The following is a 21,345-nucleotide window of genomic DNA, read 5'->3' as shown; positions in this document are numbered from 1 at the left end:
TTTTGAAATGGTAGCCTACGTGAAAAACTGAGTAACAATCATTTATTTTGGGAGTGTATAGCCTGTAGTTCTGCAAGTGTCCTCCTGGTGACACTGCTGCCCCTCCCGCTAAGGTTGAAACCGACAGGTTGCTCGGGTACACCTTTAAAAAATATATATCTCTCGTCCACCCGCAACACACTCACTCCTACTCAGTCGCATCGTAAACGACGTCTCGTCGCCGGCCTTAAAAAGACTCTTTTAGACAAGGAAGGGTGGCTGCAAAGAAGAACTAAGATTTTTGGAAGGTACAAGTGTGAGAGTCGTGGGCGGGTTTGGTTCGCAGAGTGTTCCCATTTGGTGGCTGTTGATTATGCAGCACTGTCAAAAGGGACTAAAGTCCACTTGGAATGAACGGCTCGAGGAAGACAATACATTTCCTGCTTTTTTTTTTTTTTTTACCCCTGACGATTTCTACGCAATTAAGGTAAGACAAAAACACCACACAGTCGACTTTCTAATACCTTCACTAAACGTCAGTTCTCTTCAAATCGTGCTTAAAAAACCCCCCCCCCCCCCCCCCGCCATATCTTTGGGTTGCACTTAAAGCAATCAACAAGAAAGTGATCAAATCAATTGAAGCCGTCGTTTTGGAAGGGGAAAACATTTTTTTAAAAGCACAGGTGTCAAACACAAGGACCGGGGGCCTGAATTCCACTCGCTACAACAGCTATGTCGCCCACTGAAGTGTTTACCACAGATGTCTCGTTAAACTGAGTTGTTTGTTTAATTTTGGCTGGAAGTCTGTACCTAAATCACAATTGCCGTCCGCTCAAAGTCCGCTACTTTAATGCTAACACACACAGTGCCTTGAGAAACATGTGACCTGACTTTGAAGTTTTTTGAGATACGAGCGAATGTCAAACCTATCAAGGCTTTGACATTCGGGCTCATTCTTCAGAACTCAAATCAACTCACTTCACAGTTAGCAGCAGTTTGTCGAGAAGTGAACAGTTCTTCAAAAAAAGAGTTAATGACAACATATAGAGGCATAAATTTGATCAGACAAAAAGTCAAAATATACATCCTGGAAGTAGAGCAGGCAAGAAAATGACTCTGAGATGAAGAAAAAAAAAAGACTGCTGTGATGAATTATGACAGTGAAATGAAACTCTTTTTTTAATCTAGGTTGTAATTGTAGGTCAGTGCTTCTGATAGTGTTTAAGCCATCCGAGAATCCCACCACCATTGAGAATGGAGTGAGTGTGGAAATGTCATGACTGGCGACGCAGTTTAATGAACTCCGTGGATCAACATGAGCATGTTTGTGCTGTGTGTCGGCGGTACAATGTTTCCATTCTTCGATTGCACATTGGCAGCATCTTTGTTCCCTAACTCCAAACAAAGGCGCACAATTTGGCCATTTTGGGTGTAAGACTGATGACAAAGCTCAAGCAAAAGCGACGTGATTCATCCCCAACTGCTGCTGTCTTTTGTCACAGCGACCCAAGCCAAGTGTTACAAAGTCTGCAATAGACTCGGTACAAACAGAAAACTGCACAGTCAAACAAGGAGGCTTATTAAAAGTGTGCAATGCCTTTTTGACTGTCGTCTTTTCTACCATTTGTCTCCCAAAGACACACATGCCTTGTCTACACGCCTAAAAGCAAAGAGTGTCAAGTCTTTTTTTTTTTTTTATGGCCGTTAATGCAGTCGCCTTGTCATTTTTCAGCTGCTTTGTAGACAGTAAGGGTGTTCTCGCAGTAGCTCACTTTGGTCAAATAAAATGTTTTGTTCCTTTTGTTTCATCAGGCGCAAAACAGTAAAATGGAGTATGTGTTTCGCACACAAAAAAGGCTTAAGTTTGGAGTAGTTGAGACAAAAAATGTAAACCTGGGTACATGCTTAAAGATTTTTTTCTATTTACAGTTGCTCAAATACATTTTTACCCGGAAGTGTTTGCACATGTATGAGATGTTCAGCCGGCTATTGAGCAAAACATGAAACTTTTACGCACTCTGTCCTTTAAGCCCATCTAGGCAGTGTATCAATGCCTTTGTCGTCACTTCGCTCTTGGCCTCTGATGCCGTGCTAGCACAAAGGGAGTTTGCTAACCCGAATGCTGGACAGGCGAGACGGTTAGCTTACCGCTAGTTAGCTGGTACGAGAGATGGATTTGAAACGTTAACAAAAGCGGGTAAACACCCTGTGTTCTGCCATTGGCCAGTCTATGGCGAGGGATCCTCAAGGTTTAAGTAAGTTATTTTAAACTAAAAAGGAAAACCTTTCCCTAGGTTGACACAAAGTACAATTATTAACCCATTCGAGTTGATTCAGGATTTGTTGCTTCAACGGTAAACTGATAGCAAATGAGGATTTTGGGTTGAGTCTGAGCTCTAGTTGGATGTATGCCTTTAAGGATCGTGGCCTAGTCAGGGTTTCATCCCAGAGGCTGTTGGAGTGTCAGACAGTCTCCCCCCTGACCCCCCGTGGCTCGTAACTTCTGACACATTTGTGATGTGAAGCTTTCTTTTGGTACTTGTGTCAAAGCCTCGCATCTTCCTTCTAAAGACCACATCAGCACCACTTTGGCAGACTGATGGACTGGCTGTCTGAAAGCATGGAGAGATCATGACAGCCATTTGAGTGCGCACGAGCCAGATAAATGACTCCTAAAGGGTTCCTCAGCATGCCTCCCCCGCAACCCGAAGCGTAGACAGGCCTATAAAGGTAACTGCCACCTTTTCATTGCAGTTGACAGCTGTCAGGGTGGAAGTTGCTCACGAGAACAAAGAGAGTACAGAGAGTTGGGAAGTTTTTTGCGATCATGAAAAGTCTGAATAAATAAACAGGAAATATCCAATTTTGGTTCAAAGAAGCCAGTTTTGGGGCAATTTCCAAAATTAGATGGAGAGCACCACCCTTTTTGAAATGTGCTATTGATTAATTTATTTAGTTAGTTTCGAGTTCAGCTCACAAAGTTACTTATAACTAAACATGACATTTGGTAGACAAGTCCTTTATCCTTTATTTTACGGTCATTTTGTTCGCAGCATAAAACAAAATAATATGCAACATTGTATAGTTCAGCACCAAAATGTTCAACCGAACCGCACAGTTTGTCGAACGAAACTCTTAATGCTGATCCCTAAGGGGAAATTGATGGGCCATGAAAACAAACACTTTGAAATGCGGGATATTTTAGACTTGGTTGCACGCCACTCTGCCGTGCTGTTCGGTGCATATTTGAGAAGTCAAAGGAGCATGCTCAATATTTACACATGCACGCCTGCTTGCTTGTCACGGTTTCCCAACCACTGACGGACATCTTGGGCTTTGTGGGGAAAACGAATGGTGAGGACATATGTTTTGTTGTTGTTGTTTTTTTTTTTTTTTTTTTTTTTTAATATGTGATGTTTCAAACATTGAGAATTGTGTCCATGTCCAAATTTATGGACCTTACTTATGAATATGTTGATATAATGATTAGCTATTACTGATGGTTTCAAAAATAGTGATATGCTAGTCCTGGTATTAAGAGGTGAATTAATTTGGCAAAGTCACCAAATGAAGGCACCTGGTACCAAATCGACGGACCTCAACTGTGCGTTTGAGTGGTACTTTATTGTCCCTGCTGACTGTTGGTGGATGCGTTTTCTCTTCTTTCAGGTCCTTGCAGTGAACCAGGCAGCCAGTGTGTGAATATGTTTGTGTGAGCTTTTTTTTTTTTTTTTTGCTGCTTCTGCTGCATGCATCCTGCTTACCGAGTGTGTATGCGTGTGTGTGTATGGAGATGAAGGCGGGCCGCTCCTCATCACTGCGGCTCTTGCTGCTGGTTAGCTGCTGTGTGTGTGTGGCGGCCACCTACCCGTTCGGACCGCCGCTGGATCTCGATGTGACGCCGCGCGTCACCGTCTTGAGCAACAGTAAGCGTGTTTTGTGTCACTCTCTCACCAAAGGTGCTCATTAACCACGACATTAGGTACACTCGTAGAGTTTATTGCCACGCCCGGTGGAAGTCGACTGTCAAACTGAAAATGAAACAAAGAGAATTACTTTGTGGTCAATAAAAGTACACCTTAAGCTTTATGCCCACGCTAAATTGCACCAATTTTGTGGTGCTCTAACAGTTTATACAACAGATTGAACACAAATGGTGCAGTAACACGTCGGTCAGCAGTACAACCGCACTCAAAGTCCTATTCTTTATGTTCTGTGAAGAACAACTCATATTAGTGCTGTACTGATGAGATCAGAGGATTAGAGCTCTGTCTTATACTGCCCCCTGGTGTCCGAGATAAACACACCGGAATGGCAATTCAATTCCTACAATGTCAAAAAAATAATGATGTCATTGTTGTAACTTGAAGTACAATATTATGGAGCGAAATGGGTTTTTTTTGGGGGGGGGGGAAGGCTCATATATACTGTATATCTCATTGTATGTCTCATAATGTAAGATTCACTCCTTTTTATGTGGTCGTTTTACTTCTTCATCAGGTTTCTTTATTTCCGTGAAATTTTTGCCACGTTTGCGTCACTTTTCCCATGTAGCTCCTCTCTCTCTTTCCCCCATCGCGGCAACTTCCTGCGAGTATTAACGTATGTCTTTTCCTTGCATACATGCGTCGTCTGTCATTTCGCCTGTGGCGCTTTGTTTCTCAAAGTCCTCTCGCAGATCCCCTGCAGAGATTGGCGCCACCTCGGCTTCTTTGAGGGAGGTGCCGTTACCCTGACGACTGTTCTGTGCTTGACGTCAGCTACACCTGTGCCAATGCATAATTTTATCTATTTGCTGCCTGCCGTGTTCATCTGATATTAATACCTTGACTTTTTGAGTTAAATTCAAAACACTTGCATCTGAAATCATCTTTCACCATTTAAGTAAATGTAAATGCCATTAATCTGTTCCACCCTCCAATGAAACACCAGAAATTTAAAAAAATGCTTTTCTTAATAAGGAAAGTAGCACGCTACAGTATTGTACTGTATAAAAACATACAGTAATTCCATAATTAAATAAAATGTAAAATATTAGACATTTTTTTACAGCTAGTATACAAATATCATTTACTTTTTAAAGACAGATGCTAGTTTCATTAGCCCTATATATGGTGTTTTGCATTGTTGGTTAGCATCAAGCTAACAAACATTAGTACGGCATAGTTATGTGTTTGGTTAAATACACATTTCATTGTCTTTGTTTTATGTTTAACATCGTGAGTTGTTCAACCAAATATTTTGATGCACAGCTATAACCTTCCACTCCAGTGTCTTGGGATGATGTATGCTTGTCCTGCTGGCGTTTATTTTTCTCCCCAAACAGCGTATCGAAATGTGCCCTTTCACCTCCAGTCTAGAATACAGCGGATACGTGCCTCGGCTTGTTATTACCTCATCGTAGATTGTTAATGTAACCTTGACCGAACTCCCCTGCGTGTCACTCTTCCAGGGTCTTCGCTAACTCGAATCCTGTTTTATTTATTTATTTATTCTGTGATTTTGTTTCCCATAAGTATGAAAACATTGGAATTTTGGCTTGGCCCTATGATTTTTTTTCTTCACGCCAAAATGAAGCCACATAACACCTGCTAGCTTAGAAGGTGCAGGCGGCAGCTAAGGATTTTGAAAAAATAATTATTTGTTCAATTCATTGAATAACTTGAATCTTGGAAAAAAAAAAAAAAAGCAGTGCATATCCCCGGAAATGGTCGCCAGCCAATCACAGGGCACACGTAGACGATCAACCATTCACACTCATAATTCATAATTCACACCGCTGATTTTTAGTCATTTACAACAGTGGGAATATCAGCAAAAATTGGATGAATTGTCTTTTTTTGGGGGGGGGGGGTTCAATATCATTAACTTTGTTTAATGTCATACTACATAAAATAAAATTGACTTCATATCAACCGGCGGATACGTGCCTCGGCTTGTTATTACCTCATCGTAGATTGTTAATGTAACCTTGACCGAACTCCCCTGCGTGTCACTCTTCCCGGGTCTTCGCTAACTCGAATCCCGTTTTATTTATTTATTTATTCTGTGATTTTGTTTCCCATAAGTATGAAAACATCGGAATTTTGGCTTGGCCCGATAATTTTTTTTTCTTAACGCCAAAACCACCGGATAGGCCGAGTGGATTCACCGCAGCTTTCTGAGTAGTGACCGTCTCCATCAATATCACTATTTGCAGCCTCCATTGAATTGAACCAAAATGTGGCAAAAACTGTTGAATTCTTTACATTATATGTAATTATGTCAATATTGTATTTTTTTCAGCACGGTATTTTGAATAACTGGAATCTTGGAAAAAAAAAAAAAAAGCAGTGCATATCTCCTGAAATGGTCGCCAGCCAATCACAGGGCACACGTAGACGATCAACCATTCACACTCATAATTCATAATTCACACCGATGATTTTTAGTCATTTACAACAGTGGGAAAATCAGCAAAAATTGGATGAATTGTCTTTTTTTTTTATCATTAACTTTGTTTAATGTCATATTACATAAAATAAAATTGACTTCATATCAACCGACCAATTAATCTGTCCATCCCTAGTAATAAAGAGATAAAATGTTTTAATTTAATTCTGAAAAAGATATAACTCGCCCCAAAAAGTTATTTAAACTTCTCCTCACCGGAAGTCATAGAAATCAGTCGCAATGTTCAGACTGAGCCGACAGAGAAATATATGCCACGATGTGGCAATTACGCAGCGGAATCTTCCAGGTATCGTCTCTGCTTTGTGTTCGCCCACGGTGAGCCGCGCACAATGTGCGCACTCACGTAGGCAAAGTTATTGTCCAAGAAATCCCACGCAGCCATCCGCTGATACTCCTCTTCCTCCCGCTGAGAGGGAGTTGACACACAATCAGCCAGCCGGAATGAAACACGACGTGTCGGCAGAGCTCGGAGGAAGTTACAAATGTGCAAGTCATAAAAATAAGTCCCAAGTTACTGTGGTAAAAGTTCAGCCGGGCAGGTCAAGTCATGACAAATTGATGAGTTTATTGTCAATCGAAACAGTTAGCAAAGAGAATGAGTCACTGTGTTTTTAAATAACAGCAGTCCATTTAGCTTAATGCTAACAAGCAATGCAAAATGCCATAGCGGAGCTATCGTGGTGTTATAACCCACCGGATAGGCCGAGTGGATTCACCGCAGCTTTCTGAGTAGTGACCGTCTCCATCAATATCACTATTTGCAGCCTCCATTGAATTGAACCAAAATGTGGCAAAAACTGTTGAATTCTTTACATTATATGTAAATATGTCAATATTGTATTTTTTTTCTGCGCGGTATTATTTGTTCTTTTTTTTGTGTGTGTGTGTGTTAATACATTAATTTTTTTAGTTTTGTTTGGGGAGGCTGGAACAGATTAATGGCATTTCCATTGTTTTCAATGTGGAGAGATGATTTGGGAGCTTGCTTAGAGACACTGTTGAAACAATTCACCCACTGCTAAAACAACACATTTACCAAAGTGCTTCGCGAGAGGTAATCCGGAGACACAACTGCCACAAGCTGATGGGAATCTCAACTGGCGCAGGAAATGATTTATTGTACTCTGTGGCCATAAAACCCTTGAAAGTGCATATTGCGTTCAGGTTGACATCCTGAAGCATAAATCAACATTAATTCGATCATACATCTCATTCCTGTGAAGAAATATTCAACAAAACTATAATGAGAAATCTAACTCGGTTGTTGACATTCAGTGGAATCATTGTTATCACGTCTGACTCACAGTCAAGAGGTTCTGGGTTGGAATCTTGCCTCAATCTATTTTTTAAAGTATTTTTAGAAATGTACTTTCTATGATATTTCGATAATGTCGGTATTTGCCAATTGTGGATGGGTCTGGAGTGTTAACCCCTGCGCCATAGCGATTCCCGATTAATTAGTTTTGTATTTTTTTTTTGTCTGACGCTGCTCGTACAATATTCTCGCTCAACGATGTCCGTTGAATGTGGCTGTTACAAAACGCCCAGAGGTGGTTTGCGGTGTCATCTTTACTCAAGTCAAGTGGCACCCTGATAGAGGGTCCGTTTTGCTTACGCAAGCCCCCCCAGCTTTTACTATGCGACAAGCACATGCGGAATTCTGGACCACGGAAAAAGTCCGTCGTTTTAATGTTTAGTTTGATGTCACGTATAGGCTGCAGAAACCATCAACTGAAAAGCCTCTCCCTACTTTTTTTTTTTTTTTCTGTAGAGCGCTATATACCGTATGAATATACTCCCTCATTTCTTCGCCGAGCTGACTTTTTCATTGCGGCTGCAGCGCAAATTGAATAGAGAGCAATATAATGGAAAGTATCAAAAGCCTTTCTCACTACGTTGCACGACTCTTCCACAGTCGTGCACTCGGCGATGCGCACTGCGAGATGTGTCGCAGAGGATGAATGCATGTTCACACACACACACACACACACACACACACACACACACGCAATCAATCGCATGTATGAATGAGCATCTGCTGATTTTAAAATAATGTATTTCATCATCGAAGGTCTTCAGGGGCATTTATTTAATCGACTGCACAATAGTTTTGATTCGTAAACATTGTATCCAATATGCAGCTCATACACTATATAATTTTTTTTGAAGCCTCTGTTTTAGATCAGCTTGTACGTTATATTTATTGTAATCCCCATCACTGATGAACTTTAAAGCGTTTATTTAATGAGACAAAAAGCCAAACACGCAAATACAAAATGAGAACACTCAGATGCTCACACGCAGACTAAACAGCCAATCAAACTCCAGCTCCTGGCTTCACTCACTAGGCCACGCCCCTTAAAGGCACACATTGCTAATACAGTGCAGGATATCCAGTAATTTCATATTATAAAAATAATTTCTTTGCATCCTCTTTTATTATGTTTTATGTTTTTATACAATGCAGTGTTTTGTTTTTTTTTTTTCAAGTTAGGAAATCACTGCTGTTTTTGTTTTAGACTTTACACAGATCTTATCGGTTGGATCGGATCGGCAGATATGGATTATATGCAAAATTGGTGTACGGTTGTAATCGCATAATCTGCTAAATAAGACATGTCAGCAAATATATTCTTCTCTCCAAGAATGTTCTTTGCTGCCATTGTTAATAAGCCAACGTTTCTCTGCATTTGCAGGCGTCTTTTTTTTTTTGTCTTCAAATATTTCCATTTATTTGTTTATTTCAAATATTGATTGTCCACATGTGATGAAACTTGCAAGTCAAGATAAAACCGTATTGTGTTGAAAATATCATTGCCTCGCTGCGTCTCCCACAAGTGGTCCAGTATCTCTGCACCATGGAGTAGGAGATTATGTCGCAAATGTTTTTTTTTTTTAATAACAAATGCCGCTCATGCCCGTAGGTCTGTGGGGCTGCAGGCGCTTCAGCTCCTCATCGGCTGTCAACTACAGCACCATGTTGCTGGAGGCTGACAGCCAGCGGCTCTTCATCGGAGCCCGAGGGGCCGCGTTCGCACTCGACGCCGCTGACATCTCGGCCAGTCCTGCGCTTACTGTAAGTTTGTTTGTTTGTTTGTGTCGAAACCGTCTTGTTAGTCTACCTTGTCTGTGTTTGCAATTCCTTCTGTTTTTGAGGGAAGTATAGCTAAAAAGCATTTTTAAAATGCTAGAAACAAGAATGACTGCACTACATCGACTTTTCAGTCATGCCATTTTGGAACTTCTGACTGCTTCAAAACATAAAAGTCAAAACGAAAAGAAAATCATGAAAAATCCCACACTATTATAACCCTGCGCTGGACGAGTAAAATCAAACAAAGCATGGCTTTTATGCGGTTGCTGTCTCCACCCAAATTATTGGAGTGACGGTTTTCTATTATGTAACTCAGTCGTTTTGTTTGTTTGTTTCCTTCTTCCAATTGCTGTTTTGAATGTGAGTAAATCAGGCCCTTACGATTTGGCATGAATTAGCATGCCAGTTAGAGTGCCTCAACCAGTCTTTCCAGTGTGGGAAGTGCATCCCTTTTTTAATTTATTTTTTGCTCAATACTTTGTCGATGCACCTTCGGCAGAAATCCCAGCATTAACTCTCTTGCAAAATGATGCTACGAGCTTGGCACACCGCTCTTTGGCTCGCGCGGCCCGTTTCTCTTTGCAACATTTACTTAGAGTTACAAATTGACCGTGTTCAGAATGACCAAATCACGTTGAAACTCATATTAAATGTGAATCGCCAAACGCCCGTCATCATTTATAGTGCCTTTGATACACTACGGATAAAGTTCAGCTGTTCTTGTAATGTTCCTGCCATTTTTGTGCTTAATTTGCTTGAGTTACTTAATTACGGTTTTAAAGTTGGGAAGTGCTGTGTTAAAAAAAAACCCCATTGTGTTCAAACTCGTTAAAAGGGAGTCGGCAGCAGGCACCCAGCACCATTTAAAGTGCCTCTAATGAACCCCAAATAAAGTTCAGCTGTTCTTGTCGGCTTTTCCTGACTTTTTTTTTTTTTTTTTTTTTACTTTGAATGCTTTACCTTGGTACAGTTACAAACGGGTGATGTGGTTTTGTTCCATTTTCAAACTCATGTTTAGTGGTAGCCCCACACAAGTCAAACTAAAATTCAGATTTCGTATTAGGCTTGTCACAGCAATAAATACTTAGAAGGTCCAAAAAAAAAAGAATTCAGTTCACTTTGCAGTATGGCTTTCATATAAAATGTGTAAAAAGTGAAGCTCTCTAATACTTGTTTCCCGATGCGTCCTTGTGTTCATGCTATCTCCAAAGAGACTGGTTGTGTAGGTGCTAAAAATAACCGCTACGCTAGCATAGGGAGACTGAATGGCAGTCTTTGATCACATCATTGATGTTGCAAGAATTATTTCAAATGGAGCTCCTAATATGCATGATAATCATTCTACTCTGGAAATTCCGAACTCAAGGCCAAAAATAAAAAATCATCCATCATTCATACAAGACTCGTCAGTGCCATGTAACCTCCTGTTTTATTGTGCGTTTCGTTCCATCAGATTGAGTGGGAGGCCTCCGCCGAGCAAAAACGGCAATGTCTACTCAAGGGGAAAGACAACAAGGTGGACATTTAACTTCCCCCCCCTTTCGTTTTGTATTTATATCCTCACCGAATCATTTTTTTCCCCCTCTTCTCCCACCAGACGGAGTGTTTTAATCACATCCGCCTCCTGCAGAGGTTCAATTCGACGCATCTCTACATGTGCGGAACTCACGCCTTCAGTCCTCTGTGTGCATATATAGTATGTCCGGCCCCTGCTTTCATGTTGCATTTAAATTCAGATGTTGCTGATTTTCACAGTGGTCTGTAACGATATGAATGTTTTTCTTTGCTTGTCGAGCTGTCGCTTGGTCAAATATTTTGCTTTGTGTTGCAAGCCATCCGTAGTCAGATTTGAACCCTGAACCTCAGAGCAATGAGGCAGAAGTGCTTCGATCCCACCGCTCTATTTCTCTTTGTCCTTCTTTTGATTGCATTTATTTGAATTTTTCCATGTTCCGACCTTGACGTTCACAAGGCTACCTTGCCGCACGTAAGTGCTGTATTGCAGCCTTGGGACTGACAAGGCCCTAAGACTCGGGTGCCTGGTTGTTATGACAACTTAATAAGCTAAAATACATTTCTGTATTTTTAATACATGTAGAATGACTATTTTCACCTACAGCAGTAATTTGCGTGGTACATTAATTTGTAAATTTGCATAGCCATCCTGAATGAACCTTAAATTTTTATTGTACTATTCTGTTTTTTTTATTTTGTTTTTTTTTAATGATGAATTCGCTTTTCATTATAGCCTGAATGAGAGATTGCTCTGCAACTTTTGAGGTTTCACTGTATAATGTACACTGAAGGCTAATGTGTTTTTTTTTATCTTTTTTGTTTTTTTACAGGATGCTGAGACATTTGTGATGTCTCCGCCCGAAGAGGGCCGAGACAAATGTCCCTACAGCCCGACAACTGGATACACTGGCCTGATCGTTGGTAGGGACATTGTACAGAGACCTGACCTCTCACCCCAAAAAAGAACCCCGAAACCTCATTTGACTGGTTCTCTCTCAGATCAGGAGCTGTTTACCGCTTCGCAATATGAGTTTCGAAGCTTCCCAGATATCCGACGAAACTCTCCCACTCTGAAGACTGAGGACGCTCCAACGCGATGGCTGAACGGTGAGAAGCGACATTTTAACCCAATTTAAAAAAATAAATAAATCATCAAGATAGGGCGGTGGTGGGCTTATTGAGCATTGATAAGAGTGGTTCTCAATCATTTTTCAGTGATGTACCACCTGTGAAATATTTTTTCAGCCAAGTAGAACCAAACCGAGGCAAAGCACTTATAGGGAGAAAAAAAAAAAAACACAGTTAACATCTTTTAATTTATTTTATTAAAGAACCGGTTAATTCATTCTAATTTATTGATCATTAAAAATAATCGATTTATTGTAAAAGTCGAAAACTTGCCTACCGCTAAGCTAACGATGTCTAGGATACTATAAATCAGATTTTTGTTGTTGTGTTGGGGTGAAAAAAAAAAAAAGCCTGAAAATGTTGCTTGTCGCTGTTTCAGGGGATATTTGCCAAGCCTACTGAGTGAAATCTCGGGCGGTGCATCTTAATGCTTGTTTCCTAACAAGCGGGATCAGCAAGAGCCTCTCCTGTTAGTGTCAGTGACTTCTCTGAGACCATGCATAAACATGAGCTCCAAATATAATTGGGTCTCAGCAGGGAATGAAAATCGGTCCTTTCCCAGCAGTGGGAAGTAGTGCAGATACTTTCTTACTGTACTTAACGTAGACATTTCAGCTGTCTGTACTTTACTTGAGTATTTACTTTCCTTGGAAATGTTCGACTTTTTGTAGATGAGAGTGAGAAACGTGTGAAGTCACCACTGGCCAGTATGAAGGCAAAGTAATTGGAATCGAGTTGACTGCAGCAGCTGATGGGTTGAATGTAAACAAACAACTGTAGTTTTCCAATAGCTGTCACTTCGTCCGTTGGCGAGTAACACATGCGGAAGGAACAGTTCACGTCTGTCCCCTGTTAGTCCCTTTCTCTCACTGTTTTTACTCTACTCTCCATTTCTGGTCATTCCCGCTTCCCTCATCCAGAGGCCAACTTTGTAAGCTCAGCGCTGGTGAGGGAGAGCTTGAGCAGCGGTATCGCGGGCGACGACGACAAGATCTACTTCTTTTTCACCGAGGGCGGCCAGGAACACGGCGCCGCCTCCGGCGGCCACAGCAGAGTGGCGCGAGTGGCTCGGATTTGCAAGGTGAGCCGAGCCTCGGATACCCAAGGAATCCTGAACATAATGAATGATGGAAGGTATTTGTCGTGAAGCCCTGGGAATGATTAGAGAAGCCGACTGCGGGGAGGATAAATGTCTCGTCGGGATGGATTATGGAGATGGTGACAGATTGTTAAACTTCGTCGCCGTCTTCACTGCAACTTCTTTAATGAGTCTCGGTTTGATTGTTGTGCGCTATGTGGATGAAAGTGGCCATTACGCAGGAACTAAAATGGAAGGAAATACACACTGACTGTCTTCAAGAATTACTCCCTTGCCACTCTATAGGGGCATCTTTGGCTATTTTGTTGTGCTGTTTGAATGTGTAGTGGAAGGATGGGCAACTGGTGGCGGTGTGTGCCAACTTTAGTCGAGAATCTGCTTTTTTTTTTTTTTTTTTGTATTCGACCCTCTGCCTGCACCTATTCCGCCTCAGGGAGACCGAGGAGGCCTTCTGACTCTCCAGAAGCGCTGGACGTCCTTCCTCAAGGCCCGGCTGACGTGCTCCCTCCCCGAGTACGACTTCCACTTCAACATGCTCCGCAGCGTCTTCGTTGTGCCCGGAGACACGCCGGGAGACACGCTCTTCTACGCCATCTTCGGTCTGGGCTGGTGAGTAGCGGGGTGCGGGGGGGAAAGGGTGATCAAAGTCCGAGATCAATGTGTTAAGACAGTCAGTCATAGCGAGCTGAAAGGTAGGAAAGGATGAGACGGCGAAGATAAAAAGTAATGAAAGGAAAATGTGGTGGAGAATAGATGAAAAATGCAGATTTGAATCTGTTTCAGTGGGAAAAGACCATTTGGAGAGAAATCGGATTTCCAAACGTACTGTAAACTCATAATATTTTATTAAAATAAACGGCAGCCGTCGTTGTATTAAATGAAATGTTATTTATCAAAATAAAACTACTGGTATCGGTCCGGAGAAAAGTGATATGGAACATTCCAAATTAAAATCGAAGGAAATTTGTACTGTTCTTTCTGGTGGGCTGTCAAAAAAAAAATAAAAAATACAGATAAATAATTTTGTGGAGGATAAAGAACATATGCTTGTGAGTTTTGTTGTATGATCTCTCTACTTGTCTTCAAAATCTAAATTGTTTCAGGGTTACAATTACCTTGACACCGCCGCTAGTTTTGTTAGCGCGCGTCAGCATTAAGATAGCAGACTTTTGTAGGATACACTTAATCATTAAGATTTTATTTAATCAGATCCCATTAAGTCTTAATGGGATCTGATTAAATACACAAAGTGTAATTCTTTGTTTCATGTTTAGCTGGGTAGTAGAAAATAAACTTCAACTGCTAGCTTAAAACAAGCATTGGGATGTTTTATGGTAGAATCTGCCAAACTGCCACAGTTGCCCAAGCGCTTTTCAAAATGGAGTTTGTGTGTTATATTTGTCAAATTATGATATATTGTGCAAATAATTTTAGCGAAAGTGTATAACCCGGTTTTACTCGGCTGCGTTTCCACATTCTCGACTCCTGCTTCTCACCTCCGACTGCATTTTGGACACGTCTTCTCTCGTCCTCTCTAATCTTCTCCTCGCATCTCTGCCAGAACTTCTCCTGTGCCTTCCCTCCTCTTTCCTCTTCCCCATTTATCTTGTTATTTCATCTTCTAAACTCGGTGCGCCACTGATCTACTGTACTTCTACCGCGGTCGCCATGGTAATGCTGGGTTTATCGCTGTTGCCGCTCACGCTATGTGCTCTGCTCTCACTCACTGCGTGTGCGTGCGTGTTTGTTTCTGTTATTTATTTATCTTTTTTTTTTTTTTTTTTAGGAAAAACATAAAAGCGTCTGCGTTGTGTCGCTTCTCGCTGTCTGATGTTCAAGAGGCCTTCCGAGGGCCTTACATGGAGACGCAGGACTCCAATTGGAAGGAGTACAGTGGAAAAATTCCTGACCCACGACCGGGAACGGTAAACACTCATACACACACCTTGCATTCATGAGCCATTGTTAGGTCGACTTTTCATGAAATGACTGAATTATTGGGATGTTGAAAGCCATGCGTCCACTTCAACATCCCGTTCTCCCTCGCCAACACTCGTCCCAGGGTGGCTTACGCGCACCTCATCAAGCATAATAAGCAAAATGAAAAGCTCCTGCCTCTTGACGGAGATCAAATGTAACTGATACTTCGCAGAGATCCAAAAAGGAGGCAGATTAGAAGATGCGGGAGGCTGATATTGAGGATGAGTCTGGAAAATGAAGAAGACGAGACTCCGAACCCCAACCGGCTTAGATCCCTGCAATTAACTGCGGCGTGCAGCTCCGGCGGCGAGGTCTTAGTCGCGCGACAGCCCGGGCCGTGACTCACTTAGCGAAGAGCAGACATTATCCGCCGCGCTGCCACTTGAACACTTCATTTTCAACTTCGCTATTAAAGGCAAAGCCGCAGACGGTCAAGGGGAGCGGGAAAGCCGCTTAAATGAGTCGGCCGCGCTCATTTGAGGAAAGGACCTTTGGATGTTCAATCGGGTGTTTAGAGCCGAGTGGCTAAATGGGTTGCGGTTTCCTTGCATGCTTGAGCACTCTATGAGCCTCTTGACACCACCTCACACTTCTCAGCGTCCTTCTTCCCGGTAGCAATTATCGAAGTACAAAGATGGTGGTACTCTGCTTCAAGTGGGAGTTTGCAGTTTAAGAAATTGTTAAATCTGTCTGTGTTACAAAGCAGTAGAATTATTATCAAAATGCCCCCTTTTTTGTTGTTGTTTGTTTGCAGTTGTTAGTGGCTTATATCGGCACCCTCCATGAGTATCCGATACCTTGAAATCAGGCCAGTATCTGCCTGGTACCGATACTTGGTATCGATACTGGCCCATGCCTAAAAGTGCTCTTTGGTAAAAATCATCCGTACCAGGCCCCATCTTATTCGCAAAGAAATCCGAATGGAACCAACTCTTGGGATTCACTGTATAAAACGCAAAAACACGCCGAAACCAGTTAAAAAGACATACTTTCCGCCCCCCCCTCAGTGTATCACAGACACCACAAGGGCCAAGGGCGTCAACGCGTCCACCTCCCTGCCCGATGACGTGCTCAACTTTGTCCGAAGGCACCCGCTGATGTCCCAGCAGGTCCGGGCTTTCGACCGCCGCCCCCTGTTGTTCAGGAGGACCACCGACTACACCCACATGGCTGTGAACACGATCCAAGGCTTGGATGGGCAAGAGTACCATGTATTATACATGGGGACAGGTGGGCACCACTGGGAAGCAGCTTGACATTTTCGAACACTTACCTCAGTATCGTATTGATTTACATTGAACCCTGGCTGTTTGTGGAGTTGTGGAATTTATCATTTTTATAATACCCCCGCCCATGTAAATAGTTCAAACCTCTTTGTGTAACAGAAATATGCAACTGCAAAATTGATCAAATACCGTACATTCATCAGCTTTACTGGCGAGTGTGATGCGATCGATTTGAATCGTTTGTTTCTGTCGTGGCCCCACAGAAATAATAATCGTGGGGGGCTTGAAATGATGCGTGTGGTCACAGTTGAGTGCATAATTCAGCCTCGCGCTGTCAACGTGTCCCTCAGATGAGGGCTGGCTGCACAAGGCCGTGCACGTCAACGGTCAGCTGCACATCATCGAGGAGCTGCAGCTCTTTGAAGAACCGCAGCCTGTGGACAATGTGCTCATCTCTGATCGAATGGTAGTGTGTCTGATACACACACACACACACAGACACACACACACGCACGTTTTTCACAGCGTTTTTGTATTTGTCCTATGTGTAACAGCTGAGCGTGTACGTGGGCTCTCCGTCAGGCGTGGTGCAGCTGCCCCTGTTCAATTGCCAAAGGTACACTTCCTGCTACGATTGCATCTTCGCCAGGGACCCTCACTGCGCCTGGAATGGTTACCATTGCGCGGACGTCATGGTGTACCCGGACAAGTGCGTTTTCTTTCTCTGACTGTGTGGGAGTGAGAGTGAGAGTGTGACAATGTGAGGGAGTGAGTGAATGAATAAGTGTGAGCCGGTGAGTATGCGTCTGGATAAGTGAGTGAGTGCACTCACCCGCCATCTCACTCCCAGGCTGTGAGCGAGTGAGTGAGCTTGCACGCGATGGGGTGCGTGCATGTCTCAGCATGTTTTTCAACGAGAAGCACCGCACAACAGGTCCACTTTCCATTTTCAGCAAAGTTACGGCGCCTCCTTCTCGCAAATAATGAAAATAGAAACACCGCTAAACGACGGGGAGAAGCGAATGTACGTCCATGCCCGCGCGTGTGATCGAGTGAGGTGATCAAAAGGCTGCCGGTTGCCTTTTTGACTCACCTCAAACAGCACTGTGCCCTGTCACTGCGTCTTTTCGAAGAAGTATTACGTAATCGCGCTGTTGGCAGAAACAACCGTGAGCTGAAAGTAAACACTGTGTGCAGCTGTGTATTACCAAGCCACGTTTCCAACAGGTACACTTGATCGCCCACGGTAGGCTTTGAAATCCGAAACTCTTGCCGCCTAAAATTTGGTTCATTAAAATGTTTTGAAAATATTGTTGAATTAAACTTTATCAAGCACGAACACCATGCATCTAGCATGTACACGAACAGCAAAAAACGTTCCATAAACGCCTGTATTCAGCAGTTCAATATTTTAGCACAAACAAATCCTCTTAAAACGCGATTCATCCGTTTTCTATTTTGTATATTTAAACGTGTTCACTGTATGCCAAATACAGCGCGGTACGGCATGTTCCCGTCGGAGCAAAGAGCATCAAATAACATGTCGATGTTTTGCATTCATGTGTTGTTTTCTCGCCGCACCCTCGCAGATCCACGCTAATCCAGGACATCCAGAAAGGCAACAGAGGGTGTGACAACACTCAAGTCGGTGCGTGGAATTCTCCCAAAAGTTTCCCTTCAATGAATATCAGTGATGAAAGAGAAATTAAAGCAAGTCAGACAAAAAAAAAAAAAAAGATGCATCGTTGGGCATGTAGAGCCCTTTTTGAAAGCTGATTATGCGCGCGGTGCTCTCCTCTGTTCTTTTAATCCCGTTCTGAGGGAGATCTGCTTGATATTCATGGGAGGAGAATGCCGCCGCCGTCTTCTTCGCGGTTTCAATCTGATCAATTGTGGCAGCTCCTTGTTTTGGGCTGTGCTAGGTGATAAAATGGCTGAAAGCAATACAAGTTGAAAACTTTTGACAGCCTTTGATATATATAATATATGCAAGATGTTCAGGAACTGTTTTATGAAATGTGACACAGAGGACATTGTCGACAGGGATATTTTTAAAAAGGCAGCTTGTCCTACCTATGGGTGAGAAAAAAAAAAAACATGAGCCAGGGGTGTAACGGTTCATGTATTTGTCAGATTGAAAGGTGAAGGTATGTGTTAAATCGCAATTTTTAGCGTACAACAAGATTATTATATTTAGCGAAAACTAATGAAATAACAAAAACTAAAATTGGAAAAACATTTTTGTGAACGAATTGCAGTTAAGCTAAAGGAGTGCGATTAAAAAAAGACATTTTATGTTTTAGAAAACTAATACTACAATTAGAGTGAAAATGTCATTTTTCTTCTTTCGTGAATTAATTTCCAACGTGCTTTCGGGGTTGATTTCAAAAGTATTTATTTCCATAGTACCGTCCCGCCTCACTCAGGAATTACTCTTTTTTTACTTTACTTCATACTCATTTTTTCTTCCTCTTGAACTCGACAACTTATAATAAAACTAAAACTAATACTAAAACTAATAAAAACAAACTAAAAAGGAGCACTATCAATAAATTAAAAACGAATGCAAACTAACAGACCCACTTTAAACAATAATTAAAATGAACTAAAAAAACAAAATAAAGGCAAAATAAAAAGATACTCTATATTGTGTATATATGAAAAATCCAAAACGACACGGTCTGAAATTGGCCTTCTCTCCCTCTTCCAGACGTGTCCACACACAGCCGCTCCGTGCGAGTGGGCGACGACGTGCTCCTGCAGTGCGAGCTGAGCTCCAACCTGGCCGCGCCGTTGTGGACGCTGGACGGCCAGGAACTGCACGGCTACGGGCTCAGCTCCGGCTTCCGGACCGGCACAGACGGCCTGCTCATCATCCGGGCCCGCAGGGACCAGAGCGGCCTTTACACCTGCTACGCCGTGGAGAACCAAATCCAGGTTGCCGTGGTTACCTATAACGTCACCGTCGCTCCCGACCTGCCTTTTCCACCCACGAAAGACCCTCGCCGCCGCTTTCCCGCCTTGCCGCTGCCCACTCCCTCCGAGGGGGCCGCCGCCCCGGCGCCTCGGATGCCGCACTCCAAGATGCTCTCCGCCAAGAGCATGGAAGCCGTGTATCTGTCGCTCATCACCATCCTGGGCAGCCTGTGCGTGGTTCTCACCGTGGTGCTGTTCTACGTAGGCTTTTGCCTGCGAGTGGGCACCCGAGGGAAGTACTCGCTACCCACGGCCACCGCCGTCTATCAAGGCGCGAAGAGAAACCACAGGAAACAGCAACGCAATTCTGCCAGCTTGGAGCTGAAGACCATCTCCAATAACGGACACGGCGTCCACAACGGCATCTCGAAGCTCCCCAACGGCAACATCCGCGACGGAGGCTTCCTCCAAATCGTCCCGGGAGAGGCTTACCCCTCGCCCAACACGGAAATTAACCCGCCGCCGCCGGCCCCTCCGCTGCCCGCCGCGCCAGAGTGCAACTTCGCCAACGGGCTGTCGGCCGCTCTGCCCAGCGTCCTGCGGCGGATGCACGGCAACAGCTACGTGCTGCTCAATCAGAGCGACGCGGAGCGCGCCTCGCCGCTCTGCTCGACCTTCGCCGACGAGCTCAACAGGATCCTGGAGAAGCGTAAATGCACTCAGCTGATACCCAGGCCGGACGAGAGCTCTGTGTAGCCCGGACAGAGGACTTGCTTTGTTCAAATTCTTTGGAACATTTTGTGGGGTGGAGGAGGGGGGGGGGTGAAAAAGGAAAAATGGTGAAGGTGTGAAATGGAGGGGTGGAAAAAAAAACCTTCTACCTCACTTCATTTGTGCCCTGAGGGACACCTGCAGCCTTGAGGAGACGAGCCTCTCTGGAATTTGGGTTGCAAAATTCCGGGACTTTTCCAACTTGGAAACTTCCATGGGAATTCACTGAAATTTATTGGAATAAATAGGAATCAAGTAGTCCGGTTTCCTCGTACATTCCAAAAACATGCATGCTAGGGTCATTGAAGACTCTAAATTGTCCACGTGTAGCAATGTGAATGCGAACGGTAGTTTGTCTATATGTGCGCTGCGGTCGCTGACTATTTCCAAAACTGAACTTTTCAAACGGATATTTATTTGATGATAATCTGAGATGATCATTTTGGCCAGTTAGTGAACTCTCAACTCAAATTTTATTTGTAAAGCATTTGAAGAACAATCGCAGCTGCAACAAAGTGCTGTACACGAATCAAAATCGAGAAGAAGATCAATTGAACATGTTCAGTTTTGGTCTCCCTCTTGCGTGCTCCAGTTCAATTGACAAATAAGAAGACAACATCGATTTTGCGCTGTCAGATTGTGTAATGATGCTCGTTCCAGGGTTAAAGTTCAAGCCGGCGTTTTCTGAATCGAGTTTGAGTGGAACCAGTGGCCAGCATCATTTGCAAATTGCACCTTGCACTCTTTCGGTTATGGGGGTCAAATTTAAAACCCCTCCGAGGCCGCAAGCAAGGTTATTAGATCATCAAATATGCTCAAGTCAATTCCCTCTTTAGAGTTTGACTGTCTACAAGTGACTAATCTACCGTAATTAACAAATACAGAGAAAAGAATTGCTGCGAGGAGTCCAGCCTTCTCGTTTCACTTTCAGCTTCATCGTTGCGCCCTGAACCGGAAGTTGTCATGAAATGAGACAACAGAGATAAATGAGACAGTTTTACTCCTCCTTAACTGTAGCTTATCGAAACACACAACATCATACATATATTTTCAAATATTTTATTGTTGTGTTTCATTTTTTTTTTTTAAATTGTTGTCTTGTGCAAGGTGATTTAGCTTCGTGGTGGGGGCGTGGCCCTAGCGCCCTCTATTGACCGGCCGCCCCTGCCCCAAACTTTCCCAAA

At 43.1% G+C, this 21,345-nt stretch overlaps 1 protein-coding gene across 3 annotated transcripts; it reads left to right on the top strand.

Moving 5' to 3' along the window:
* Positions 1 to 154: 154 nt before the first annotated feature.
* On the top strand, positions 155 to 20,899 carry LOC109509938 (semaphorin-4G-like). Of its 3 annotated transcripts, XM_019859900.1 has the most exons (16): positions 155 to 466; positions 3,649 to 3,691; positions 3,773 to 3,905; positions 9,357 to 9,508; positions 10,980 to 11,042; positions 11,124 to 11,222; positions 11,872 to 11,962; positions 12,041 to 12,148; positions 13,090 to 13,250; positions 13,702 to 13,877; positions 15,055 to 15,193; positions 16,256 to 16,478; positions 16,825 to 16,940; positions 17,029 to 17,183; positions 18,064 to 18,122; positions 19,185 to 20,899. In XM_019859900.1, the coding sequence occupies exons 3-16, from the start codon at positions 3,773 to 3,775 to the stop codon at positions 20,144 to 20,146; spliced, it is 2,637 nt and encodes an 878-aa protein (XP_019715459.1). In that variant the 5' UTR covers positions 155 to 466; positions 3,649 to 3,691; the 3' UTR covers positions 20,147 to 20,899. The 3 variants fall into 3 exon arrangements, with proteins under 3 accessions (XP_019715459.1, XP_019715457.1, XP_019715458.1); XM_019859898.1 differs by lacking the exon at positions 3,649 to 3,691; XM_019859899.1 differs by having other exon boundaries at positions 3,649 to 3,905.
* The last annotated feature ends 446 nt before the right edge of the window (positions 20,900 to 21,345 follow it).

Source organism: Hippocampus comes, unplaced genomic scaffold (genome assembly GCF_001891065.2).
Source record: "Hippocampus comes isolate QL1 unplaced genomic scaffold, H_comes_QL1_v1.1 scaffold64, whole genome shotgun sequence".
In the NCBI taxonomy this organism is placed as follows: domain Eukaryota; kingdom Metazoa; phylum Chordata; class Actinopteri; order Syngnathiformes; family Syngnathidae; genus Hippocampus; species Hippocampus comes.
Note: the sequence above shows the minus strand (reverse complement) of the source record. Positions and strands in the feature narration are given on the sequence as shown.

Excerpts from the sequence above, each read along its gene's own strand:
- LOC109509938 (XM_019859898.1), top strand. The coding sequence starts at position 353 with ATGCAGCACTGTCAAAAGGGACTAAAGTCCACTTGGAATGAACGGCTC. Across the intron at positions 3,906-9,356 it reads CGTCACCGTCTTGAGCAACA|GTCTGTGGGGCTGCAGGCGC; the intron begins GTAAGCGTGTTT and ends TCATGCCCGTAG. Across the intron at positions 11,043-11,123 it reads TCAAGGGGAAAGACAACAAG|ACGGAGTGTTTTAATCACAT; the intron begins GTGGACATTTAA and ends TTCTCCCACCAG.